Consider the following 21,953-nt stretch of genomic DNA (forward strand, 5'->3'; position numbering starts at 1 on the left):
GACTTTTTGTCTAGTGCTGGAAATGCTAGGATGGATATGGTCTCCCGGCCATCAGATATTTCTGTGGATGGTTTTGAATCTTCAGTCTCGCTTTTGAGGTGCTTTGTTGTTGCAGATTGATAAAACTCCATTCATTTAATTTTCCATATTTTACAGCTCATATGTTGACATTTCAATTTACCTGTGTGTTAAAAAAGCTCACAAGTTGATCCAGCTGGTGACTCAGCCAGTCTTCAATTTGCTAAATCACTACCAACCTCAGAATTGAATCTGGTTGAACCCTCTGACGGTGCTATGAAAGTGAGATATACTGTGCGTTTCAACTTATGACTCACTTAGCTTTATATTGAATTACTAAGTTGAGCTTCTTGTTTATACCAAAGGAAATTGGAACGTCACTGCAGACATTGACTTCAGCTGCTACCATGGAACGAGTTGGTGGAAATAATATTACACAGCCTTCTCTGTCCACGAGAGATGCACTGGATAAGTATCAGATTGTTACTCAGAAGGTTAGTAAAGTGGTTATTCCGTGTTTTTCTTTCTGCATTTCTTTTGGCTGTTTTGTATTTTAGTGACTTTTTATAACTGTTTCAGATGGAGGAATTAGTGGCTAATAATGCAGGAGATGATGAAATTCAGGTACTTAATTTTCTAGTGCGTTATAGCGCAAAATCGTAAATCATTTACATGCACCAAGAATTGATGAAAGTTAATTAGACAAACGTTTTTGAATTTTTTGTGGTATTTCCAATCGTTGCCATTCTGGTTTAATCCAATGAGTTCATAGCTAATGGAGGTTTCATTTATTTTCAGGCCGTAGTTTCTGAAGTTCCTGAAATTATCCTCAGATGTATAAGCAGAGATGAAGCCGCTTTTGCTGTCGCTCAAAAAGCTTTCAAGGCTCTTTATGAGAATGCATCAAGTAACCTTCACGTCAGTGCTAACCTAGCAATACTTGTGGCTATTCGTGATGTTTGCAAGCGTGTCGTTAAAGAGCTCACTAGTTGGGTATGTCTACAACCTTTTCAAGATCTAATCATTCTTATTATTATTGTATATCACACTTCTCTTATCGGCATTAGTTCAGTTACTTCTCATATATTTGCCACTATTTTCTGCCATAAAACCGATCATATAAGCGCCAGATCGAGCTTATTTTCTGTAGTTGGAGCTAGAGCTACTAATGATATTTTATTTCCTGTAGTTGGAGCTACTGATAATATTCCCTGAAATTGTTGTTGATATGAGATTTGTTTCTTTGGCATTTCGAGTTATACATATGTAACTTTCTTCGAACTTCTTGATACAGGTGATTTATTCAGAGGAGGAGCGGAAGCTTAACAAAGACATTACTATTGGTCTTATTCAACGCGAGTTGCTCAGCCTAGCGGAGTACAATGTCCACATGGCGAAGCATCTTGATGGAGGGAGAAACAGTATGCTGACGGCCTTATCCTTTATGTCCTTTTACATACATTTTTTTATGGGAAGTGAACATGTCTAACTAGTTGTTTGCTGTGCAGAGAGCGCAACTGACTTTGCTATTTCTCTACTCCAATCCTTGGTCACTGAAGAGTCCAGTGTCATTTCAGAGCTCCACAGTCTTGTTGATGCGCTGGCAAAGGTTGCGATTTTATTATTTTTCTTAGTTTGCTGTTGCAGTCACATAGTCTTGTTCTATTATCAATAATGCTTGTCATAAGAACCAGGCAGATTAATAGGTTTGAAAACATACAAATTGGGAGAAGCTTAGGTTGTATTGTTTCTATACTAAAACTGCACCATAACGCTAACTGACCGATATTGCGATAGGTGCAAATATATATATTTTTTTATGTTAGACATGTTTTGCATTTTTTTTTAGGTGTAAATATAATATTTTCGTTGTGAAATTTGGCATTATTGTTTTTGTGATGTTGCAAATTTTATATTGTTTTGGTTGTAGCTTGCCTCAAAATCCGGATCTCCTGAGTCGTTGCAACAGTTAATTGACATCATACGAAATCCAGTTACTAACTCAGCTGGCCTCTCTGATAGTGCAACCGGAAATGAGTACAATGATAGGCAAAAGGATGAAAAGGTTTCAGATGATTTCATTACCGAATGTTACTTGTAATGAGACTGGATATTTTTTTTGACATGTTAGCTCTGTTATTAGGTTGCGTGCAATACCACTTCTAACACAGATGTGAATACCAGCTTGGATTATGTGGAATCAGATCCTGCGGGCTTCCGGGATCGGGTAAATATTCCGCATTTTAGTTTCCATTACTTCATATGAACTACTTTTTGTTAATGGTTGATTAGGAATTTGCATGAATATAAATTTTCGCTTCGTACATACATAGTCTGTTGTGTGTGTAGTTTATCTTCTTCTTTTTGTTGGCAGGTGTCCACGCTTTTTGAAAGCTGGTATCAAATCTGCGAACTTCCGGGTGCAAATGAAACTGCTTGTTCACAATATGTCCTTCACTTGCATCAGACTGGATTCCTCAAGGGTGATGATACGACAGAGAGTTTTTTCCGAACTCTTCTGGTGAGATAACCTTTTAAGACATTTTTGCCATCAGCATATTTTCAGTAACATGAGAGACCTCATTATTTAACGTTGGCCTTCCTATCTTTAGGAAATTTCTGTTGCTCATTGTATATCTTCTGAAGATATAAGTTCTGGTGCTGTGCAATCTCCTCAGCAAGCTCAGAGTCCATCATTCCTCGCCATCGATATGTATGCAAAGCTTGTTTTTTCAATCTTGAAGGTAAAGTGCTCATGAATTTCTATGGTGTGCCTTGTGGATTAAAAAAAACCCAAAATACACTGCCTGCTAAGCTTTTCTTTTTTGGTTTGTTTGTTTCTTATGACAATCTGTTCAGTATTTCCCTGAGCAGGAGTCCAGCAGCAAGTTATTTCTTCTTTCGGAGGTAAGGGGACACATAAACCATAATTTTCTATTACGGGTGAAATCATCAAAAAGGGAAGTGGGTTTGATATTGATTACTGGTCTCAGATCATGGCTGTCACTGTGAGATGTATACAAAAGGACGCTGAAGATAAAAAGACATCACTCAATCCAAAACCATATTTTCGATTGTTCATCAACTGGCTGCTGGACTTATGTTCCTTGGATCCTGGGACTGATGGTGCAAACTTTCAGGTGCATTTTGTTTTAACTTGAAGTATCTGCTATTTGATTCGTATCACTAACATTCATCATTTGTTGCAGGTTCTCACAGCTTTTGCCAACACATTCCACGCGTTGCAGCCTCTTAAGATTCCTGCTTTCAGGTTAGGATATACCTCCATTCCTCCATTCCATGTGGTTGACATATGTGTATTCTTTTATCTTTTATTTATTATGATTTGTTTTTTCTTTCCTATTTATTTCTGCTTCACTGAGGTTCTTTTAAAATTTTCAGCTTTGCATGGCTAGAGCTTGTCAGCCACAGAAGCTTCATGCCCAAACTACTTACAGTAAATGGCCAGAAGGGTTGGCCATATGTTCAACGCCTGCTGGTGGACTTGCTCCAGTTTCTTGAGCCATTTTTAAGAAATGCTGAACTCGGAGTACCAGTTTGTGCCTTTTTCTCTTCTTTTATATTGTTTCATTGAGCACTAAGGATGTAGTCGATGGTAACTTAGAGTGGTCTCTCTCTTGTTTGTTTATTAAATACGTAGGTTCATTTCCTATACAAAGGGACATTGAGAGTGTTGCTGGTGCTGCTTCATGACTTCCCAGAATTTCTCTGTGATTATCATTTTACTTTCTGTGATGTGATTCCTTCAAGTTGCATACAAATGCGGAATATTATTCTCAGTTCTTTTCCACGGAACATGAGGCTTCCAGATCCTTCTACCCCGAACTTAAAGGTTCGAGATGATAGTGGAGAGCCCAGCATGTTCAAATTCTATAGAAATAATATCCCTTGTAGGCTGATTTATCGTGTTCATTGCAGATTGATTTGTTGCCTGAGATTGTAGAAGCTCCCTGTATCCTTTCCGAGGTTGATGCTGCGCTAAAAGGAAAGCAAATGAAAAATGACGTGGATGAGTATCTTATGGTAATGGTTCTTCAGTTTACTTGTTTATTCTTTGGGGTTCGTGAGATTATTATATTTCAGATAATACTCATATAATTTTCTGCAGTCGAGGCAACAGAATTCAACTTTCCTTAGTGAGCTGAAACAGAAGTTACTTCTCTCGTCAAGCGAGGCTACTTCAGCTGGAACACGTTACAGTGTACCATTGATCAACTCGCTTGTGCTATATACTGGAATGCAGGTATGGGTTTAACAGCTATGGCTTTAAAAAAAAAAAAAAAAGTCTTGTTTATTCAAATGTATGCGTTAATGAAATGTGCAATTGATCGACATTGCCATAACAGGCTATTCAGCAGCTACAGGCGGGTGAGACACAGGCTCAAAATGTTGTGGCCTTACAGATGTTTAAGTATTTAAGTATGGAACTTGATACGGAAGGACGTTATCTGTTCCTTAATGCCATTGCTAACCAGCTTCGATATCCCAACAACCACACACATTACTTTTCCTTCATCATGCTCTATCTCTTCTTCGAATCTGACCAGGTGAGGTTGCTTTGCTTGTTAAGAGCTGAGTGGATAAATTAGGGGTTTGGTAATCTGATTTTTGGCCTGAATGAAACAGGAGATCATACAGGAACAAATAACAAGAGTGCTGTTGGAAAGGCTCATTGTGAACCGACCACATCCATGGGGCCTCCTAATCACATTCATTGAGCTCATCAAGAATCCAAGATATGGCTTCTGGAAACAAGCCTTCATTAGGTGTGCGCCTGAGATTGAGAAACTCTTTGAATCTGTAGCCAGATCCTGTGGTGGCCTCAAGCCTGTAGACGAGGGAATGGTCTCTGGTTGGGTCTCAGACAATTCTCATTAGCCCTGCCTTTAAATTTGTATATGTGTATGCGTATTTTGACTTTCTGTTGTAACAATATAGGAGAGCTTTTAGGAGTCTAGTTTTTCTTTGATCATCAAGATTCATAATTTTTCCTAATTACAAGAAAAAGAAAGGATTTTGCTGTATTGCTCATAAGGTGACTTTCCAAATTAGTTTGGAACATGAACTAGTACATTCACCTCTTCTTGTTTTATCCAATGAAATTATACTAAACATTTTTTTTTGGTATGAATTTAAAAAACTCTAAACTGATATATAACTTGTTTAATTTTTAGATTTTTAACCTAATTTTATTTTATAAACCTACTAGATTAGGATCCATCTGATTTGTGGGTTTAAATTTTTTAAAATAAAATAGAAATTTAAAAGTATATAAAGTAAATATTTTAGTTATTTATTTATAAAAATAAATAGATACACCGAGGTATCGAATGTGACATTTGGTGTAAAAGGTGCGACTCTGCGGTTGAGACTATTAATCATGTTTTCTTTGAATGTCTTCGCTCGTGTGAAGTTTGAGATTTATCTCCGACTCTGGTCTCGTCAAAGGGTTTTATATATGACTCCGTGTAATCGAATTTGGATTTTGTTTTCTGGAAGGGTGTCTCTCAAAAGGGTGATCTGATCAACTTCTTCAGTTACCAACAATGAATTTTATGGGCAATCTGGAAAGCCATATACAAAAAAGTTTTTCAATGTTTAGAGACTGAGGCAAATGATATAATTGCTAAGGCTTTGGGCAAAAAGTTAGCCTGGGAAGAGGCGCTCTATTTTACGGCGGTCATATCAGCTCCATCTCTGTCTTCGCATGTCCATGTTTTTCACCTTTTGTCTAAGACGGAGCCTCTCCCCCTATATTTGGAGTTAGAAGAGTTGTTGTGGACCATAGAGCGGATACGTGCTGTAGGAATCACTTGTCAACATTTTGAGACTGACTGTGCTGAGTTACTCACGATGGTGCAGTCCAAGATTGCCCGTCTTTCTCCAACCTGCTCGATGGGTTTAACTCGCTGTAGTCCTTCCCACTATTCTCCATCTCCTGGATCCCGCGTGCGGAAAATAAGAAGGCGTAGTATCTGGCTTGTGCTTCGCGTTCTCTTATCTCTGAAGTTTCTTTTGTAAACCCCTTCCTTCCGGCTTAGAAAACTAACCAAGGAATTTCCTTTTAATTTATTGTTTGGTTGAAAAAAAAAGTAAATAGATACACTTTTAGTTAAAGAAAATAGTTGTAGATGAGTTCAAAGTTATTAATTCTTTTCGTAAGTAAAAACAATGTATAAAACTAAAGAGATAAACTTTTAGTTATAGAAAATAGTTGTTTTTTTGTTATAATACTCTAATGTATATCCATTTACAAATATACTATCTACATTACCACTAAAAATGTATTTGTATACACAAAAATATTTTACTTGTAAAATATACTCTTTAGTCTTTACTACAACCAACAAATTTTATTTATGAACACATTAAATAACCTATTATCTATCTCTTTACTTTAATATTTTTATAGTTACAAAAACACATACATTAATTTTACATACCCATATCTTATATATATTACAATAGTAGGCTTTTTGAATAAATTATTTGATTGGTGAAAAAAATATGAGACGATTTATTATTATTTTTTCTACTTCAACAATCTTTTTCTTTTTGTAAAGGTGAGTATTTACATTTTTTAAAAAACAGTAATTAATTGTATAATTTTCACAATCCTTTATTTATCTTACAAAAAAATAATCATTTTTCTTGTAAAATTAGCAACTTAAAATTAAAATAACTAAATAATATTATAATTTTGAATTTTATGATATATCTTATTATATAAACCTAGGTTCTCAAAGTCAGTAACTCACCAGATCCTGACACGTATCAATTTTAATGATCATAGATCAAAATTATATATTCTCCAGTTCATGACATATGTCAATTTTTACGATTAAATATATCAAACCAGATCGTGATACGTGTTAGTTTTAACGATCAGAGATCAAAATTAAAAACTCACCAGATCGTGACATGTGTCAATTTTAACAATTATATATCAAAATTAGTAACTCATCAGATCGTGACATGTGTCAATTTTAACGATCACAAATCACAGTTTTCAAGCTTGGTAAAACGAAGAATAAGATAATTGTAATCTTATTATATTTTAAAAATTTTGTTAATCCTAAAAAGAAAATAATTGTAAATATACCCCTCTATATAAGCAAATAAATGATGAAATATTTTACACCAAAAAAATTTATCTAATTATTTTAATTTATATCTGAATCTATACTAATAAAAGTAGGAGCTATAAGCTCCTAAGGCTGTCCACATAGGATTTTAAACAACTAATCAGGATTAGACATGTCATTATTTAATATTTTTTTAAAACAATCAATAGTTTTATATTTTAAACATCCTATAGGGATTAGACATCTCACTAATTAACATTTTATTAAAATATGATAGTTTTCTATATTATTAAGATTATTTAGGAAAAAGGAAAAATTTAAATCTAAGGAAAGAAAAAAACTATGTACAACATCCCACATCGGCTAAAACAAATTTAGACAATGGTCTCGAATCATTATAAATAAAACTAATGTTTCCAACTATGAACGAGCAAGAGCTGGATTTATCAGGCATCCAAATTTTAGAATTTTATTCGGTTTAATCCGGTTCTTTTTGAGCAAATTAAAACTTTTAAAAAGTTTAAAATATTATAATTTTAAAAATTAAAAAGTTTAAAATATTATAAATATTGAAACTTTTAAAAAGTTTTTAGAATATTCTAATATTTAAACCTGAGAGAATTTTTTAAAATAATATAAATATTTAAATTCCATAGAAAGTTTAAATATTTAAAACTCTATAAAAAGTATAAGCTTTGTTAATTTTTAACCATAAAAAAGTTTTAAAATATGTGTATAGTACGTAAAACCATGGTGGATATGGGGACTCATGCCGTGTGGTTATGGCAAGTGTGGTGGAGAAGCTAAGATAGGCCAGAAGGCCTGGACTAAATACCCGGATCCGAATATCCGATCCGAATCCGAACTAGAAAACCCAATCCGAATCCGTATCCGAATTTGTAAAATACCCGAACGGGTTTTAAATCTCTAAATCCGAAAACCCGAATCCGCACCTGATCCGAACCGAAATCCGAACGGGTATCCGAATATACCAATATTATTAATATATAGTAGTAATATATTAGTAATATTTATAATTTTAATAATAAAAGTATTCAAAATATTCAGATTTTTAGATATTTTTGATAATTTGAAGTATTTAAACTGTTTATTAGTAAATTTGGGTAGAAAATACTCTAAATTTTTAGATCTATTACGTATTATTGAATAATTTAGACTAAATTCGATACTAAAATTTTGAGTTTTGTGAACTTCGGGTAATCTGAATCCGAACCCAAAATACCCGAACCGAACCCGATCCGAATCCGAAGTCTAAAAATACCCGAACGGGTCCTATAACTCTAAACCCGAAAACCAGAAAACCCGAAATATCCGAACCGAACCCGAACGGGTACCCGAATGCCCAGGCCTAGGCCAGATCTGAGATGGGAAAGGGGAAGAAGGAAAAAAAAGTGAAAGGAAGATGAAGACAAATGTTATGTGAAGGAGCAGACAAGCCAAGAATCCATAGAAACTAAGAAAGCTTCAATAAGAATTAAACTCAAAGATTTGTATATGTTACTCTCTGGCCAAGTAACTGATAGAAAGTGGTGCAATTTATGCTAAGAAACATGAACAGTTCTAAGATGGGTTATTTAGGGCATCTTTTAAAGGTCGTAAGGATGTCCGATCGAGCTGAAGCTTTTATGTGGCTGGACCGAGTGTGAGATTTGAAGTATTGTGCATAGAAAGGAGATTTAGAGGAATCCACTTTCTTATGATTGTAATCTAAAACATCTAGCACCCAACAATAAAATCTGATCATCGCTATTACAGCAGCACCAACCCAAACCTGAGTTGGGGTTCGATACTTTTCAGGAGCCGTCTATTTACAACAGGGACGTTATAATAATTTTGCATATTTAATGTCAATGTATAGCTATTTAAATAATTGATCAATCTCATTTTTTTAAGAATAATTCATATAGGATTACCTGCGCATAGCACGGGTTTATAACTTAGTATATATATGTATATAATTTCCTTATAATGATTTTGTCTAAATTTTAAAGCTGTTTAAATTTTATAATTTTTGTATAATTTTCTTACAAAGGTTGTTTTTCTTTAAAAAATTTTAAATAAAATTAGGTTTTCTTTTCTCTATTTTACTTTTATATAAAATATTTTTATGGTAGGTTTTGAATTTTTACATTTTTATTTTTCAAATTTTTAAGAAATTTAGAATTGACACGTGTCAACATCTGAATGATACAATTGACACGTGTCATGATCTTGTTAATGAGTAATTTTGACATCAAGCTTTCTATAATAAGATATATATAGCATAGCTTAATTGTAGTATACAAAATAATACTTTTTATTTATAGATCTAAACTGATATATTACACTTCATTTTACTATAAAACTAGATAAGGACCCGCCCGATATGCGGATTTTAAGTTTTATAAATTAAATTTAACAAAAATATATTAAAATTTGTTGTAAATTATTTATAAATTTTCTTTTTGCAATAATACACTGATTTATATCCATTTACAAAAATCTTATGTATGTTACTATTAAAAGTGATTTTATACACCTAACTATATTGTATGTTACAAATATATTTTTTACTACCACCTAGAAAATGCCTATATGAACACATTGAACAAACTATTATATGTTTCTTTATTTTCACTTTTGCATAGTTTCTTTAATCACTAAAATTGTTGGCTCAAAAATATTTCGAATAAAAAATATATTACATAGTCTACTAATAAATGATGTATCATCATAATAGTGTATGACCAACCATGAAGAGAACTTGGCTCCGCTCTTCTCCCTTATGGCAAGAACCTTGTGTCCAACCTCCTCCCCTCGGCTCTGCCCTCGTCCTGTGTGGAGAGAATATATTCACGTCTTTTATCTATCTCAAAGTGGCTTGCTCCGATAACCAATGAAACTAAAGACTCTTTTTTAACAGAACAAAATCTTTTGATAGTAACTAATGTTAAATTTCTGAATGTATTCGTGGAAGTGTCTTTGACACACCATGATGTAGCCTCTGTCTCCAAGCTCTTATGGATATATCAACAATGATTTATGTTTTTCCAATCTATCTATCTATATTTGTTGTAAGCCTGTGTTTGATAAGCCTATTTTATCCAATCATTGGGTTGATGTGCTTTTACTCTTTATCTTTCTTTGGGATTGAATGAATGGTAACAACTAACAATTATGTTTGCACAAAAAAGGGTCTATGACCAACCAATCAAAGTTGAAAAATTAGAGGAAAATTAATTTGACATAATAAAAAAATAATAGAAAATTTATAAGCACGATAATATATGAATCTCAAATAATTCAAAGATGAAAATACAAATTAAATAAAACAATCTTAAAATACTACAGTAAATTTTAATTTACAGTATTAGAAAAAGAAGGCGCATATATTAATCTTATATTTTTTTGGGTCAACATATTAATCTTACCTATTCTAAACTGAAAAAGAAGAAAATATGAGAAATATTTTGTTTAAAAGATAAGGAAAATTTTACTTTTCCATTAATTTTTTTTACCAATAGAACAAAGTTGAAAGCAGTGTTTTTGAATAAATTATTTTGTTATATGAAAAATATGAGACAATCTATGTTTATTAGCCCTGAGACCAAATTACCGGATCCGTCGGATATCCGGATCCGAATCCGGTATCCGATCCGAAAAGCGGATATCCGCTAAAACGGATCTGGATTCGGATGTTATATTTCTAAATCCGGCCGGATACGGATCGGATCCGGATAGTAAAAATAATTCGGATCGGATATCCGGATCCGCCACTATAGTATATAAATTCATTATTAATATATAGTATAATATTAAATTATTTATATCTATATATGTGAAGATAATTTGTTGCTTCTGTCGATGTGGGACTTTTCCACTCTCACTTCCTTTGTCATTTATCCCACATCGAGTAGAAACAAAAAAAAAACACTTCACTTCATGTCTATAAATAGCTCCAAAACCTTTTGTTCACACTCAAGTCTTGTTGGGTTTTCGGTTTAAAGCCCATATGACAATAATAACCGAATTTCGGATATCCGACAGATAATCGAGATTTTAACGGTTAACCGTTAACCGGATATCCGGGATAACGGATCCGGATTCGGATAGTAGAATTGTGTATCCGACGGAGCCGGATCCGGATTCGGATACCATCAAAAAGGCCGGATATCCGGCTCCGGCCCAGGCCTAATGTTTATGTAGAAGTGAGTATTTACATTTTTTATAATTAATAATTAACTGTATATATTCCTTAATTCCTTTTCGATTTTTTTTTGTAAAATAAATAACTTAAATTAAAAATAAGTAAATAATGATATAATTTTGAATTTTGTAAAATATATATATATATATATATATATATATATATATATATAATCTCCTTATAATTATTTTTTTAAAACTGTTGACTTTTTATAATTTTTTGATAGTTATCTTTTTACATTATTAATATTGTTCTCAAATCTCTCATATTAAATAGTAACTTTTACACATGTCAAAATCTGAGATTGATAACTTTAATTTTTGAGAATTATATTTTTACATTATAAAATATTGTTTAAAACATAATTTTTTGTTTTTTTGGTTGTCTTAAATTCCTTCTATTAAATATTAACTTTTACACATGTCAAAATCTCAGATTGATAACTTGACATTTGTCAAAATCCTGTTAATGACTAACTTTCAAAACCCAACTTTATATAATAAGATATTAAAATTTAATGTATAATCATCCTTTATTAATCTAGACCACCATATAACCTAATTTAATTGTTAAATTTCAAGATTTTTCTTTGTAAATCCAAACTAACATATAACATAGTTTAATTGTAAAATATAAACTCTGATATTCTTTTAAAAACCCAACGTATATAGATTTGTAGCTACTAGTGTTAACGATATTTAATAGTTACAAAATTTCCTTTTTTTTTTTGCTTCAAATTTAAAAAAGTTTGACGAGGAAAATGAAAATAATCTATTCTATTAAAGCAAGAGTACTTATGGACCAACTTTTGGAGCATGACTTTGTTTTGGTAGTTTTTAAATAAAATAGTTAGTACTCAATAATTATTAATATATTAATAAAATAGTTAGTACTCAATAATTATTAATATATTAGTATATCTTGGCGTTAAAATTTATCTAACCATTCAAATTAAGTTGGGTCCCACGCGGGTCATTTAATACCTGATTAGTTGATCCGATTTTCTCATCAAATCTATTTATTATGTATTAAATCAATCATAATCTTGCCTAAATCTTAATCGGTTAAAATATTTAATTAATGAAAACATATACATCATAATTAAACAAGGAAAACGTTTCAATACATAATAAATCTTTACTATATTAATTGGGAAGTACAAATTACTATATTAATTAGAAGTACAAATATGAAACTAACCTTAAAATATGTAAAAATTACATTCAATTGCCATTAGAAAACTTAATTATGATTAATTAATTAAATAAATAAATATTAGTAATTAAAATTGAAAATTGGGGGACACATAAAATAAAATAAATTGTAGAAAAGTAAAATAAAAAATCTATTAGAATCAAACATAATTCATACTTTAAAAAAAATTAACAGCTAAGATTTTAAAAATTTTATCGAATAAAATCTATATAACCACAAATTTTATCAAAAAACTTTTCCACCACGGGTTAAAATTTTTATCAAAAATCTAATCGAATAAAATATATAATAGTTATGTTTTAATGGCTTAATTTTTAAAAATTAATAAATAAAAGATATAGATATAGTATCTTATCTATTTTAAAAAGTTATATATACATATATATATATACTTTTTGTCAACCATTGAGCCACAACTGGCCGGCCTATTAGCCAAATTCCTACATTCGTGGGAATCGGGATTCGATCCCTGGTGTGATGTTGTCTTTTACAATTAGACTTACCTCTCTTTAGAAAAATAAAACGAAGTTGAGATTTAAATATATTCAATGCTGGAAGGTGTTTATTACAGACAAGAAAGGGAAGCCACATAAAAAACAATGAATGTTGTTTTCAAAGAGATTTTTAAGAACCTTCACTACCTATATTTAGTTGCTCTTTTTACATGCCAGTTATATTTTTTTACTTACTTCACAACTATAGCAATAATTACGTTTAATTGACAAAGGTTTAAACAATTTTATTCATTACATGCAAATATTTTATTGACAGGTTTTTCAATAAACATTTTTAAAATTTTAATATAAGCAAACGAATTTTTAATCACAAACGATTATAAATAATATAATAACAAAATAAATTATTACAAATTTTCATCAAAAAAAAGCTCAGCCCGCGGTTTTCCACGGGTTAGTACCTAGTCTATACTATTAAAGCAAGAGTACTCATAGACCACTTTGGACCATGACTTTGTTTTGGTAGTTTTTAAATATAATTGCTAGTACTCAATACTTATTAATACATTAGTATATCATAACATTAAAATTTCTCTAACCATTCAAATTAAGTCGGGTCCCACGCGGTTTATTTAATACTCGATTAGTTGATTCAATTTTCTCATCAAATCTATTTATTATGTATTAAATCAATCATAATCTTGCCTAAATCTTAATCAGTTAAAATATTTAATTAAGGAAAACATATACATCATAATTAAATAAGGAAAACTTTTAAATACATAATAAATCAAATATAAATTTTATAATTCTTTATAAATATTTTAGGAAAAACAAAAAAGAAAACAAGAAAAGAAAATTACAATTAATATTTGTGCATATTTTTCCTCACAGTTTTATGAACAAATAAAAAATCCAGTTTAATTTTGGAAATCAATTTAAAATAAAAATTAAATTACATTGGAAAAATTATTTTAAAATAGTAAAGTATTCACTGTAGCCTTAATAATATAAAGTTAATTAATATAGAAGATATGTGAAATTAATAAAAACTAATTCAAATTTATTTTAATGGATATATAAGATACATCTAAAATCAACTTATTTGTAAATACTCTCTAAAACACAAGATATGCAAGAAATATCTTTAAAAAGACCTTATGTAACTAATATATTTTGTAATCATAAAGAAAAATAATGTATATTTATGAAAATAAACTATTTCATGGATTACATTATTTGTTTAAGAAAAAATAGAATAAATCATTTTTAAAAAAGGAAGCAAAGAAATTTCAATTTATATTTGTATTTCTAAATAGTAATTACCCTAAAATAAATATTTAAAACTCTAAAATTCACTAATTACAATTGGTTGACTATATTATATTACTATATATTTATGCAAAATTGAATATTAATAAGTTGCTTTTAATTTATTTATTGTGAACAAATCTTCTATTGCAGAAGGAAATAAATTATATGTAAAAAAAATGTAAGAAAAGCATCAAATTTAGTTATGTTCTTATCCAAAAATTTTGGAGTTATGGGACAAAAAAATTTACGGGTAGGGACGAAAAGAAATAAGACGGGACAGGATAAGACGGGATGTGACGAGATGTCTTTGCCATTCTAAAATAGTTATGTGTAGGTCATATACGTGCAATAGTTCAAACTAAAATCACATTAAAAACTAAAACCACGTGAATTTAACACCTTTAAGCATAGCTCATCCTCTTTCTTTCCCTTTTTTAAAACCTATTATTTTAAAAAACTAATATCCAATATAGGTGTTTTCATAAAAAGTTAAATTCTCTAAACAATTTACTCTATTGGGAATGAAAAATAAAGGAAATAAGTCAACAACATATAAATAAAGGAAATAAGTCAAAAATAAAAAAGAGCTACCTTACAAAAAATTACTAACAAAATACTCCAGAAAAGATTTCATCTGGTGAGCCTCTCTGTCTGGGTTTGTTGAGAAAATCAAGAAAAGATTACAACTTTGAAGAAGAAGAGCAGATCGAAATCCAACCCAGCTAGGTTTCCACCAAATTTTTGGTCTTTACAGAGTTGAATCGAACTGGTAATTTTGTTTCCCTGAGGAGGATTGAATTCTAGGGTTTGTTTACCCATTTCTTCGATCTTCAAGGAATCGGGGATAGTAAAATTTTGTACCTTTGGGGGAGGGAAACATGTACATCGAAGAATTGAAGGAGGAAGGCGACGAGATTCTTATTAGCGAAAGCAATCCAAAGGAATCGATAGGACTAGGAGGGGTTGTGTCGAGTACAAGTAGTGATTTAGGTGTTTGGAATGCGAAACGTGCTCTCGTTGGAGCTGGCGGTCGCGCACTATTCTACCCAACATTGATATACAACCTTCTTAGGAACATGCTTCAGTCAGAATTCCGATGGTGGGATCAGGTCGATGAGGTAAAAGAAACACATTGCATACCCAAAAGAGCTGCTCTTTCATATGTTTTGTGCTTCTGCCTTGTGGGTTGTGTTGTTAATGCTCTCCGTGTTTGTGTGTGTTATCACTCAGTATGTTTTGCTTGGTGCTGTGCCTTTCCCCACTCATGTTCCACTCCTCAAGGAACTTGGTGTATATGGCGTGATTACCCTCAACGAGCCTTTTGAGACTTTGGTTCCCTCATCTCTCTATCATGTATGTTCCCATTCAAAGCTTCTCATCATCCTTCTCATGCCCTTTCTGCTTCTCATTTCTTCCGTATCCTGAAACCTTTGTAGGCTCATGGTATCAAGCATCTTGTGATTCCGACTAGAGATTATCTCTTTGCTCCATCTATCACTGATATTTGCCAAGCTGTGAATTTTATTCACGGTAAGTTTCATCATCTTCTATTCTCTCGCTTAAAAAAAAACATTCAAACTTGTCTTGTATTATCACTCTCATTTTTACCTCTTACTATTTTGCAAGAGAATGCGTCAAGTGGCAAGACTACTTATGTTCACTGCAAGGCTGGTCGGGGACGCAGTACGACCATTGTTCTCTGTTACCTGGTTGCCCATCTATTATTCTCAACCATTTTCTTATACTAGTTTCCTTCTTATTAAGGATATATTTTTTACTTTACCCGATAGGTTAAATACAGGGATATGACACCTGAGTGTGCTTATGAGTACATTCGGTCCATAAGGCCCCGGGTCTTACTTGCTTCTGCTCAGTGGAAGGTGCGCTTTCAATATCTACCCCTTTAACATCTTTACAAAATAGTATGGTTGCTTTGTTTCTGCAGCTGCTAATAGCATATTATATTTTGAACGGCAGGCTGTTAAGGAGTTCTACAGTTCCAGAATGGCAAGGAAGGCAAAAGAAAGCAACCTGGTTGTGAAGCGAACAAGCTTAAGAAGTGCGGCTGAGAAACAGTTGTTGTCAGTTTTTGATGATGGGTCGGTAGTGGTGGTAACTGAGTCAGATCTGGCTGGGTATGATGAGCCTCAAAACATAGGCGGTGATGCTTCATCCGTGGATGTGTTGCCAGAGTTGAGTTTGGCTTGCAAGGTCCACTATGCAAGCCAAGCTGCATTTGCCCGGATCTCTTGCTTATGGCTCAAATCACCAAGGAGACAAGTCCATGTTGATCAGTTGCAAAGTCTTGGTGTCAACATCAAAGTCTGTTAAAGAGGTGATACTCATCTTGAGGCATACTGTATGTACTTGTATCCATATTCCATTGTACAAAACATTGAAATATTCATTTACAATGGCAAAATTATTTAAGATGACTCAAAAGTCAAAACTTACCTAGAACAGTCTCATATTCCAGTAACCACTGTAAAGGATATCAAAGCCTTGGTCCAACAGGAAAACAGAATGGGCCTCACAAAGCCCACTGCAGTTCCTTCAGTGTCGACACTCACACCATGTGCACCACTTATTAGTTAAGCTGTGATTAGGGCTTTGGGGAAACGTAACTTCAAATAACATAAGAGAAGAAAGTGGGCGTCGATAAATTCTCTTGGGGAGGTATTCGCTTTTTAGTATAGAATTGAAGCTATGAATCAACTGAGTTCAGTTAGCAAGAAATGACAATAGCGCTTCTTCCGGGGGAATAAACAGCTAAAAGAAGCAAGATTCCTTGTCTTGTTTATCTGTTTTTAAAATAAAGGCATTTCCAAGCAATTGCAAACATTTGTGTAAAACTCAAGGATGGGACTCGGTTCTGTATTGGATTCACCAGCATCTAAAACGGATTACTAATCCTTAACTTTCCGAGGATTTTCTTCAACAGTTCTTTCTCCCCCAATCAAGACCTCCTGGAGTCATCGAGGAGGGGAGGGAACAACTTTAAAGAAGGCCGTGGGGAAAGTATGCTGCGGAGATCAAAGACCCCAAAAAGACGACACTGACATAATAAATCTGTCAGCTAGACTTTTCCCTTGCTTGACTCAGTCACTGTACTCTAGATTTCCAACGTGTGACATCTTTCAGATTCATTAGGCTTATATTGTTAAAAAGAAACACCAAATTTGTTAAATTTGAACGGGAAATCTAGACAAAACAAGGGGTTGTGGTGAGATAGAGAACACATGATTCATACATGTTGAAAAATCCGCACAATCTACTCTCGGTACATGCAATATCAGTCCACACCGTCCATTTGCTCCGTCTCGTACCTCTACCTTGTTACTGGATGCCGCCTCCTGTGTTCCAAAGATTATTGTGTGTGGGTTAGCATCTCATACTTGAACATGCTTAGTATCATAATAGCTCATATCTGATGGTTCATACCTTTTTGGTCGGATTCCATCTTCTTCGTAGTCCATCATTCCACTTGGTTCCCCAAACATGTCTTTATTTCCTCTGATGTCAACATCCCCCTGCCCACAACGTAAGTAAGACTACATCGACCATCGCCCTTTCCAATCACAATTCAGACACATCAAACTAAGTGGACCTTGTTTCATTTCATTCAACAATCAAGTAGAGCATTCCAATCTTTAACATATCACTAAAATTTGACGCAGCAGACGTTCAAGATTTGCTTTCTTTGTAATTTATCAATAAAAAATTGATATCCAGCATGTAGGATATCTAGTGACAAGACAAATTGTAAAAAGAGTTGCCACAGCTGATTCACTAAAAATATTTCGAAACATAACTTTTTGATCAATGATAGTACTGGACTTTCAAATTCTCAGATACCTTGAGATTTAACAAAGTTTATCCTATCCCCCTTACATAGACCTAAACTGGTAATAAACCCACCCACTATATTTCTCGGAAGATATAAGACATGAAACCATAATTAGTTACATAATATACTTAGTAGTAGGGAAAAGTAAAGTCGTTATGCCTCCAAAACCGATCACTGACCTTCATGGACAGAGACTTCTTCACATCTTCCAGCCCTTCTTCTACTTCCTTACGATGTTTTTTGTCCATCTCACTCATATTGTCGGCCCATTTGATCTTGTCTTGTATTGAAACAAGCAGATTCTCCGACGTGTTCATCCTGCACATCATTTTGCGCCAACACATTAACAGACTAAGGTAACGCACAAACTCTTTCATGAAAAAGACATTTAACATAGAACTCAAGAGCAGTGGGATATGTGGGAAGAAGAAAATTACCAGTTTGACAAAGTGTGTAACATATTCCCTAATTGTCCTGGCCTTAGATCCCTACCAGCTGCAAACGGAACCTGCAAGTTTAAAAGTGATATATAGAGGCGATCATAAGGATTCAAAGAGGCGATCATAAAAAATAGAAAAACAAAGCACAATGGTTAGTTATTATAAAGGAAAAAGGAGACAGAAAACACACCTCGAAGCATCTTTTCAATTGATCCAGTTTACCTCTAACAATACCCTGGAAAAAATAGCACCAGTAAGTAGTCTGTGTGTGTGTGACAGCAATTAAAAAAATAGAGATATACTCAGAAAGAAAGAGGAAAAAGAAGAAAAAACTCACAGCGTACATGCATTCATTGATAAGAAAGTCCTCGAGCTCACGGACATTGGTAACATCCAACTCGACCATTAGTGTATCATAGGGCAAAACCTTGTTAGACTCAGCAAGGGTAAGCACAGTGAGCTGCTTCAGCTTCAGAATTTGGTCAGGAGCCAACTGGGGAAAACGGGTAGCATTGCCTAGAGAGTGCAGATGAAACCGACTTAAAAAAAATTTTGAATGCGAAAAGGTAAAATAAAAAAAAGAAAGAGAGATGGAAGAAAGGAATCGAACATTTGTAGTCAGCCCAGGTGCCATGGGCAAACAAGCGTAGTAAATCCAGGTACATCGAATTTGTACTTCCTTGAAGCTGCAAACAACCAAGGGACCAATTGCGGAATAAGTATGGTAATTTTCTTATCACAAACACAAATACATCCATGTGCTGTTCTTCATAATAGTAATTTCAGATCAGAAAAGCATTGAAGAGAGAACAAACACATATTTCAAGCTCAGCAAAGAACAAACACAATTTCATGGGCTGTGCATAATAGTAATTTCAGATCAGCAAAGAAAGAATTCAAGAGAGAACAAACACATATTCCAAGCTCAGCAAAGAACAAACACAAATTCATATCTAGTATATAATCAGCCAACAGAAAACTAAGCCTTTATATATAAATTTAATTGGTCAAACAAAAAGAAAACCCTAACGGAAGTCTAAATCCCCAATAATAAAATTGAATCATGAGAAATTAAAAGCAGCAGCGTAGCGTAGCGTACCTCGGCAACAGTGGGTAGAGCCAAAATCTCGGAGAAGGCAAATAGACAAGGATGCGATGTAGCTTCGATGATGATTGGACAAAGAGCGTCGCCTTTGCAAGTAGAAGCTCGCTTAACGAGCTGATCGATGATCTCCGCCTGCTTCTGCTCGATATCCATCTTCGATTTCGCGATTTCTTCCTTCCTTCCTTTAGGGTTTCTTTTGTTTCCTCTTACTTAGTAGGATTCCTTCCCCCAACAACTCTCTCTCTCTTCTTCTCTCTCTCTGCGCCCCTTCCTTTTTATTTATACATGTGGTGCCGTCTCGTAATCTCTCTCCTAATTCTTCTAGATTTTTTTCCTTTTTTTTTTTTTGTAAAATAATAAATAGCTCAAGCAAGATTTTACTATTTTCTCAACGTACTTACTGGGCCAAGGCCTTAAAGAAAGATTTCTAAACCGCGTTTAGATGAAGCCCATATGGGCCCAAACAGTCCCTCCTTGCGAATCAGAGGGTTCATCGACGGCATTTGCCTAAAACAGCCAGCAGCAGCAGGAACCGGAGCCGGAGCTAGAGCTCTTCCTTTGCGTTCGGAAGATATGGCAGAATCTCGCAGCAATAGAGCGGCCGTTCAGGCTACTAACGACGATGCATCCGCCAGTAAATTGTACGCTCTTTCTCATCCGACTCCTTTTCTTTTCGCTAATTTAGGGTTTTGTATTTTTAGTTTCTTCCTAGATAGATTCTCTATGGTTTGGTTGCTGCTTGCTTGTCGTTATGGATCTCTGAGATTTGAATAAGAGATTTGCTTTTCTTTTTAAATAAGGTCTTGTGTCAAAAAGGGATATATGAACGACGACTATGTTCACCTCTTTGTGAAAAGGCCTGTTCGAAGATCTCCCATCATTAATCGAGGTTACTCTCATTCCCATTTGATATATGAGTGGCTATGTATGTATCTTGTTTGTCTCACCCTACTGGTGTTTTTTTTGTTTGTGTTTCCTAGGTTACTTTTCCCGTTGGGCTGCCTTCCGAAAGCTTCTCTCTCAGTTTCTAGAAACTTCTTCTCCAGCCAAGAAACAGATACTCTCACTCGGAGCTGGCTTTGATACTACGTTTTTTCAATTGCTGGTCTGTCTTTTTTCTTTTTCTTTTTAACGTTTTTTTTTCTTCTTCTTTTCTTAATTTGGTCACCAGAGCTTACCAAATTCTCCATTCGTCTTATTCATTTTTTAGGATGAGGGGAAAGGCCCCAATTTGTATGTAGAGTTGGATTTTAAGGAGGTACTCTTCATGAAATTCATTTGATTTTACTCGATGAGTGCTCAGCTAAAGTATTCATCAGATATATTGAGTCTAATGCCAATTGGATTTCCTTCACCCTACTCGTTAGGTAACAAGTAAGAAGGCTTCTGTTATTCAAAACTCCAGCCAACTGAGGGACAAACTTGGAGCTAATGCATCTATTTCTATTGGTAAGAAAAGTGCCTCTCTTATTTTATTTTTCTCATGTAAAAAAATTATGCATTTCAGCTAGTGCAGTCCAATCTTTTTCTTTTACCGCTGGCTTCTAGTTTTTAGTGCCTTACTCTAGTCATGTGTTTAACTCTGCAGAGGAAGGCCAAGTGCTCAGTGATCATTACAAGTTACTTCCAGTTGACCTGCGTGATATACCAAAATTAAGAGATGTTATATCCTTTGCAGATATGGATCCAAGGTACGCATGAATAAATTTATTTTCTTCCTCAACCCTTTCTTTTACTTGCGTTATAGATATATGGTAACAGATACTGACTGCTGATAAACCTACTTGATCCCTAATATCATTATCAGTCTGCCGACATTTATTATTGCAGAATGTGTTTTGATTTATCTGGACCCCGTTTCAAGCCGTGCCATCGTCAATTGGGCCTCAAAAATGTTTACTACTGCAGTATTTTTCTTATATGAGCAGGTTTTCTGGCATATTGAGATTTTTATTTATCTGCATAATATTACAGATACGAATCTCACTGCTGATGTGTCTAACTTGTTGGGTTTCTGTTGGCAGATCCATCCAGATGATGCATTTGGACATCAAATGATTAGAAATTTGGAGGTACGAATTTTGTACTCTTGTTGCAGCGACTTCTATATGGTTAAAGCTTAACTTGTTGAGCTTTCTGCCAAACTATAGAGTCTAGTAAAATATTATGATATTGCCACCTGGGTACATTTTGTACTGATTAATTGCCTTTAGTTGAGCTTGTTTTGAAAGCTTAGCGGTGTTTTT

The 21,953-nt window shown here is 33.6% G+C and overlaps 4 protein-coding genes across 7 annotated transcripts in view; 3 read left to right on the forward strand and 1 right to left on the reverse strand.

The window, feature by feature from the left end:
* LOC104754361 (CCR4-NOT transcription complex subunit 1-like) lies at nt 7-5,122 on the forward strand. The gene is made up of 20 exons (XM_010476536.2): nt 7-98; nt 198-300; nt 384-512; nt 598-642; nt 817-1,011; nt 1,313-1,439; nt 1,527-1,627; nt 1,949-2,083; nt 2,162-2,245; nt 2,393-2,539; nt 2,631-2,762; nt 2,878-2,925; nt 3,012-3,158; nt 3,228-3,289; nt 3,421-3,574; nt 3,680-3,871; nt 3,958-4,062; nt 4,148-4,282; nt 4,386-4,586; nt 4,666-5,122. Exons 1-20 carry the CDS (start codon nt 31-33, stop codon nt 4,915-4,917), a joined length of 2,562 nt encoding a protein of 853 aa, XP_010474838.1. The 5' UTR covers nt 7-30; the 3' UTR covers nt 4,918-5,122.
* On the forward strand, nt 14,893-16,757 carry LOC104754362 (putative dual specificity protein phosphatase DSP8). Its single transcript, XM_010476537.2, has 6 exons — nt 14,893-15,433; nt 15,546-15,668; nt 15,752-15,845; nt 15,942-16,024; nt 16,106-16,195; nt 16,293-16,757. The coding sequence occupies exons 1-6, from the start codon at nt 15,194-15,196 to the stop codon at nt 16,644-16,646; spliced, it is 984 nt and encodes a 327-aa protein (XP_010474839.1). The 5' UTR covers nt 14,893-15,193; the 3' UTR covers nt 16,647-16,757.
* On the reverse strand, nt 17,429-19,986 carry LOC104754363 (COP9 signalosome complex subunit 7). Of its 2 annotated transcripts, none has more exons than XR_762111.2 (8): nt 19,702-19,986; nt 19,213-19,288; nt 18,940-19,118; nt 18,793-18,837; nt 18,600-18,670; nt 18,342-18,480; nt 17,757-17,828; nt 17,429-17,668 (listed from the first exon to the last, which is right to left on the reverse strand). XR_762111.2 is itself a non-coding variant. In XM_010476538.2 (8 exons), the coding sequence occupies exons 1-8, from the start codon at nt 19,858-19,860 to the stop codon at nt 17,644-17,646; spliced, it is 783 nt and encodes a 260-aa protein (XP_010474840.1). In that variant the 5' UTR covers nt 19,861-19,986; the 3' UTR covers nt 17,429-17,643. The 2 variants fall into 2 exon arrangements, 1 of the variants encoding a protein (XP_010474840.1); XM_010476538.2 differs by having other exon boundaries at nt 17,757-17,845.
* LOC104754364 (leucine carboxyl methyltransferase 1-like) overlaps nt 20,223-21,953 on the forward strand; it is a 10,727-nt gene continuing 8,996 nt past the window's right edge. For 2 of the 3 annotated variants that reach the window (XR_762113.2, XM_010476540.2), the window contains exons 1-7: nt 20,223-20,348; nt 20,508-20,596; nt 20,688-20,812; nt 20,918-20,965; nt 21,075-21,156; nt 21,296-21,398; nt 21,515-21,635. Coding sequence is in view for 2 of the 3 variants with exons in the window: in XM_010476540.2 (XP_010474842.1) it covers nt 20,281-20,348; nt 20,508-20,596; nt 20,688-20,812; nt 20,918-20,965; nt 21,075-21,156; nt 21,296-21,398; nt 21,515-21,635 (636 nt within the window). In the remaining variant the exon portion in view is untranslated. Of the gene's footprint in view, nt 20,349-20,507; nt 20,597-20,687; nt 20,813-20,917; nt 20,966-21,074; nt 21,157-21,295; nt 21,399-21,514; nt 21,636-21,731; nt 21,780-21,953 lie in introns of all 3 variants that reach the window. The other variant, XM_010476539.2, reaches the window with a different exon arrangement.

This window comes from Camelina sativa, chromosome 17, assembly GCF_000633955.1.
Source record: "Camelina sativa cultivar DH55 chromosome 17, Cs, whole genome shotgun sequence".
Lineage (NCBI taxonomy): Eukaryota > Viridiplantae > Streptophyta > Magnoliopsida > Brassicales > Brassicaceae > Camelina > Camelina sativa.

Excerpts from the sequence above, each read along its gene's own strand:
- LOC104754361 (XM_010476536.2), top strand. The coding sequence starts at position 31 with ATGGATATGGTCTCCCGGCCATCAGATATTTCTGTGGATGGTTTTGAA. Across the intron at positions 1,628-1,948 it reads TTGTTGATGCGCTGGCAAAG|CTTGCCTCAAAATCCGGATC; the intron begins GTTGCGATTTTA and ends TTTTGGTTGTAG. Across the intron at positions 2,246-2,392 it reads CTGCGGGCTTCCGGGATCGG|GTGTCCACGCTTTTTGAAAG; the intron begins GTAAATATTCCG and ends TTTTGTTGGCAG.
- LOC104754362 (XM_010476537.2), top strand. The coding sequence starts at position 15,194 with ATGTACATCGAAGAATTGAAGGAGGAAGGCGACGAGATTCTTATTAGC. Across the intron at positions 15,846-15,941 it reads AGCTGTGAATTTTATTCACG|AGAATGCGTCAAGTGGCAAG; the intron begins GTAAGTTTCATC and ends CTATTTTGCAAG. Across the intron at positions 16,025-16,105 it reads CCATTGTTCTCTGTTACCTG|GTTAAATACAGGGATATGAC; the intron begins GTTGCCCATCTA and ends TTTACCCGATAG.
- LOC104754363 (XM_010476538.2), bottom strand. The coding sequence starts at position 19,860 with ATGGATATCGAGCAGAAGCAGGCGGAGATCATCGATCAGCTCGTTAAG. Across the intron at positions 19,289-19,701 it reads CTCTACCCACTGTTGCCGAG|CTTCAAGGAAGTACAAATTC; the intron begins GTACGCTACGCT and ends GGTTGTTTGCAG. Across the intron at positions 18,481-18,599 it reads TTACACACTTTGTCAAACTG|GATGAACACGTCGGAGAATC; the intron begins GTAATTTTCTTC and ends AATGATGTGCAG.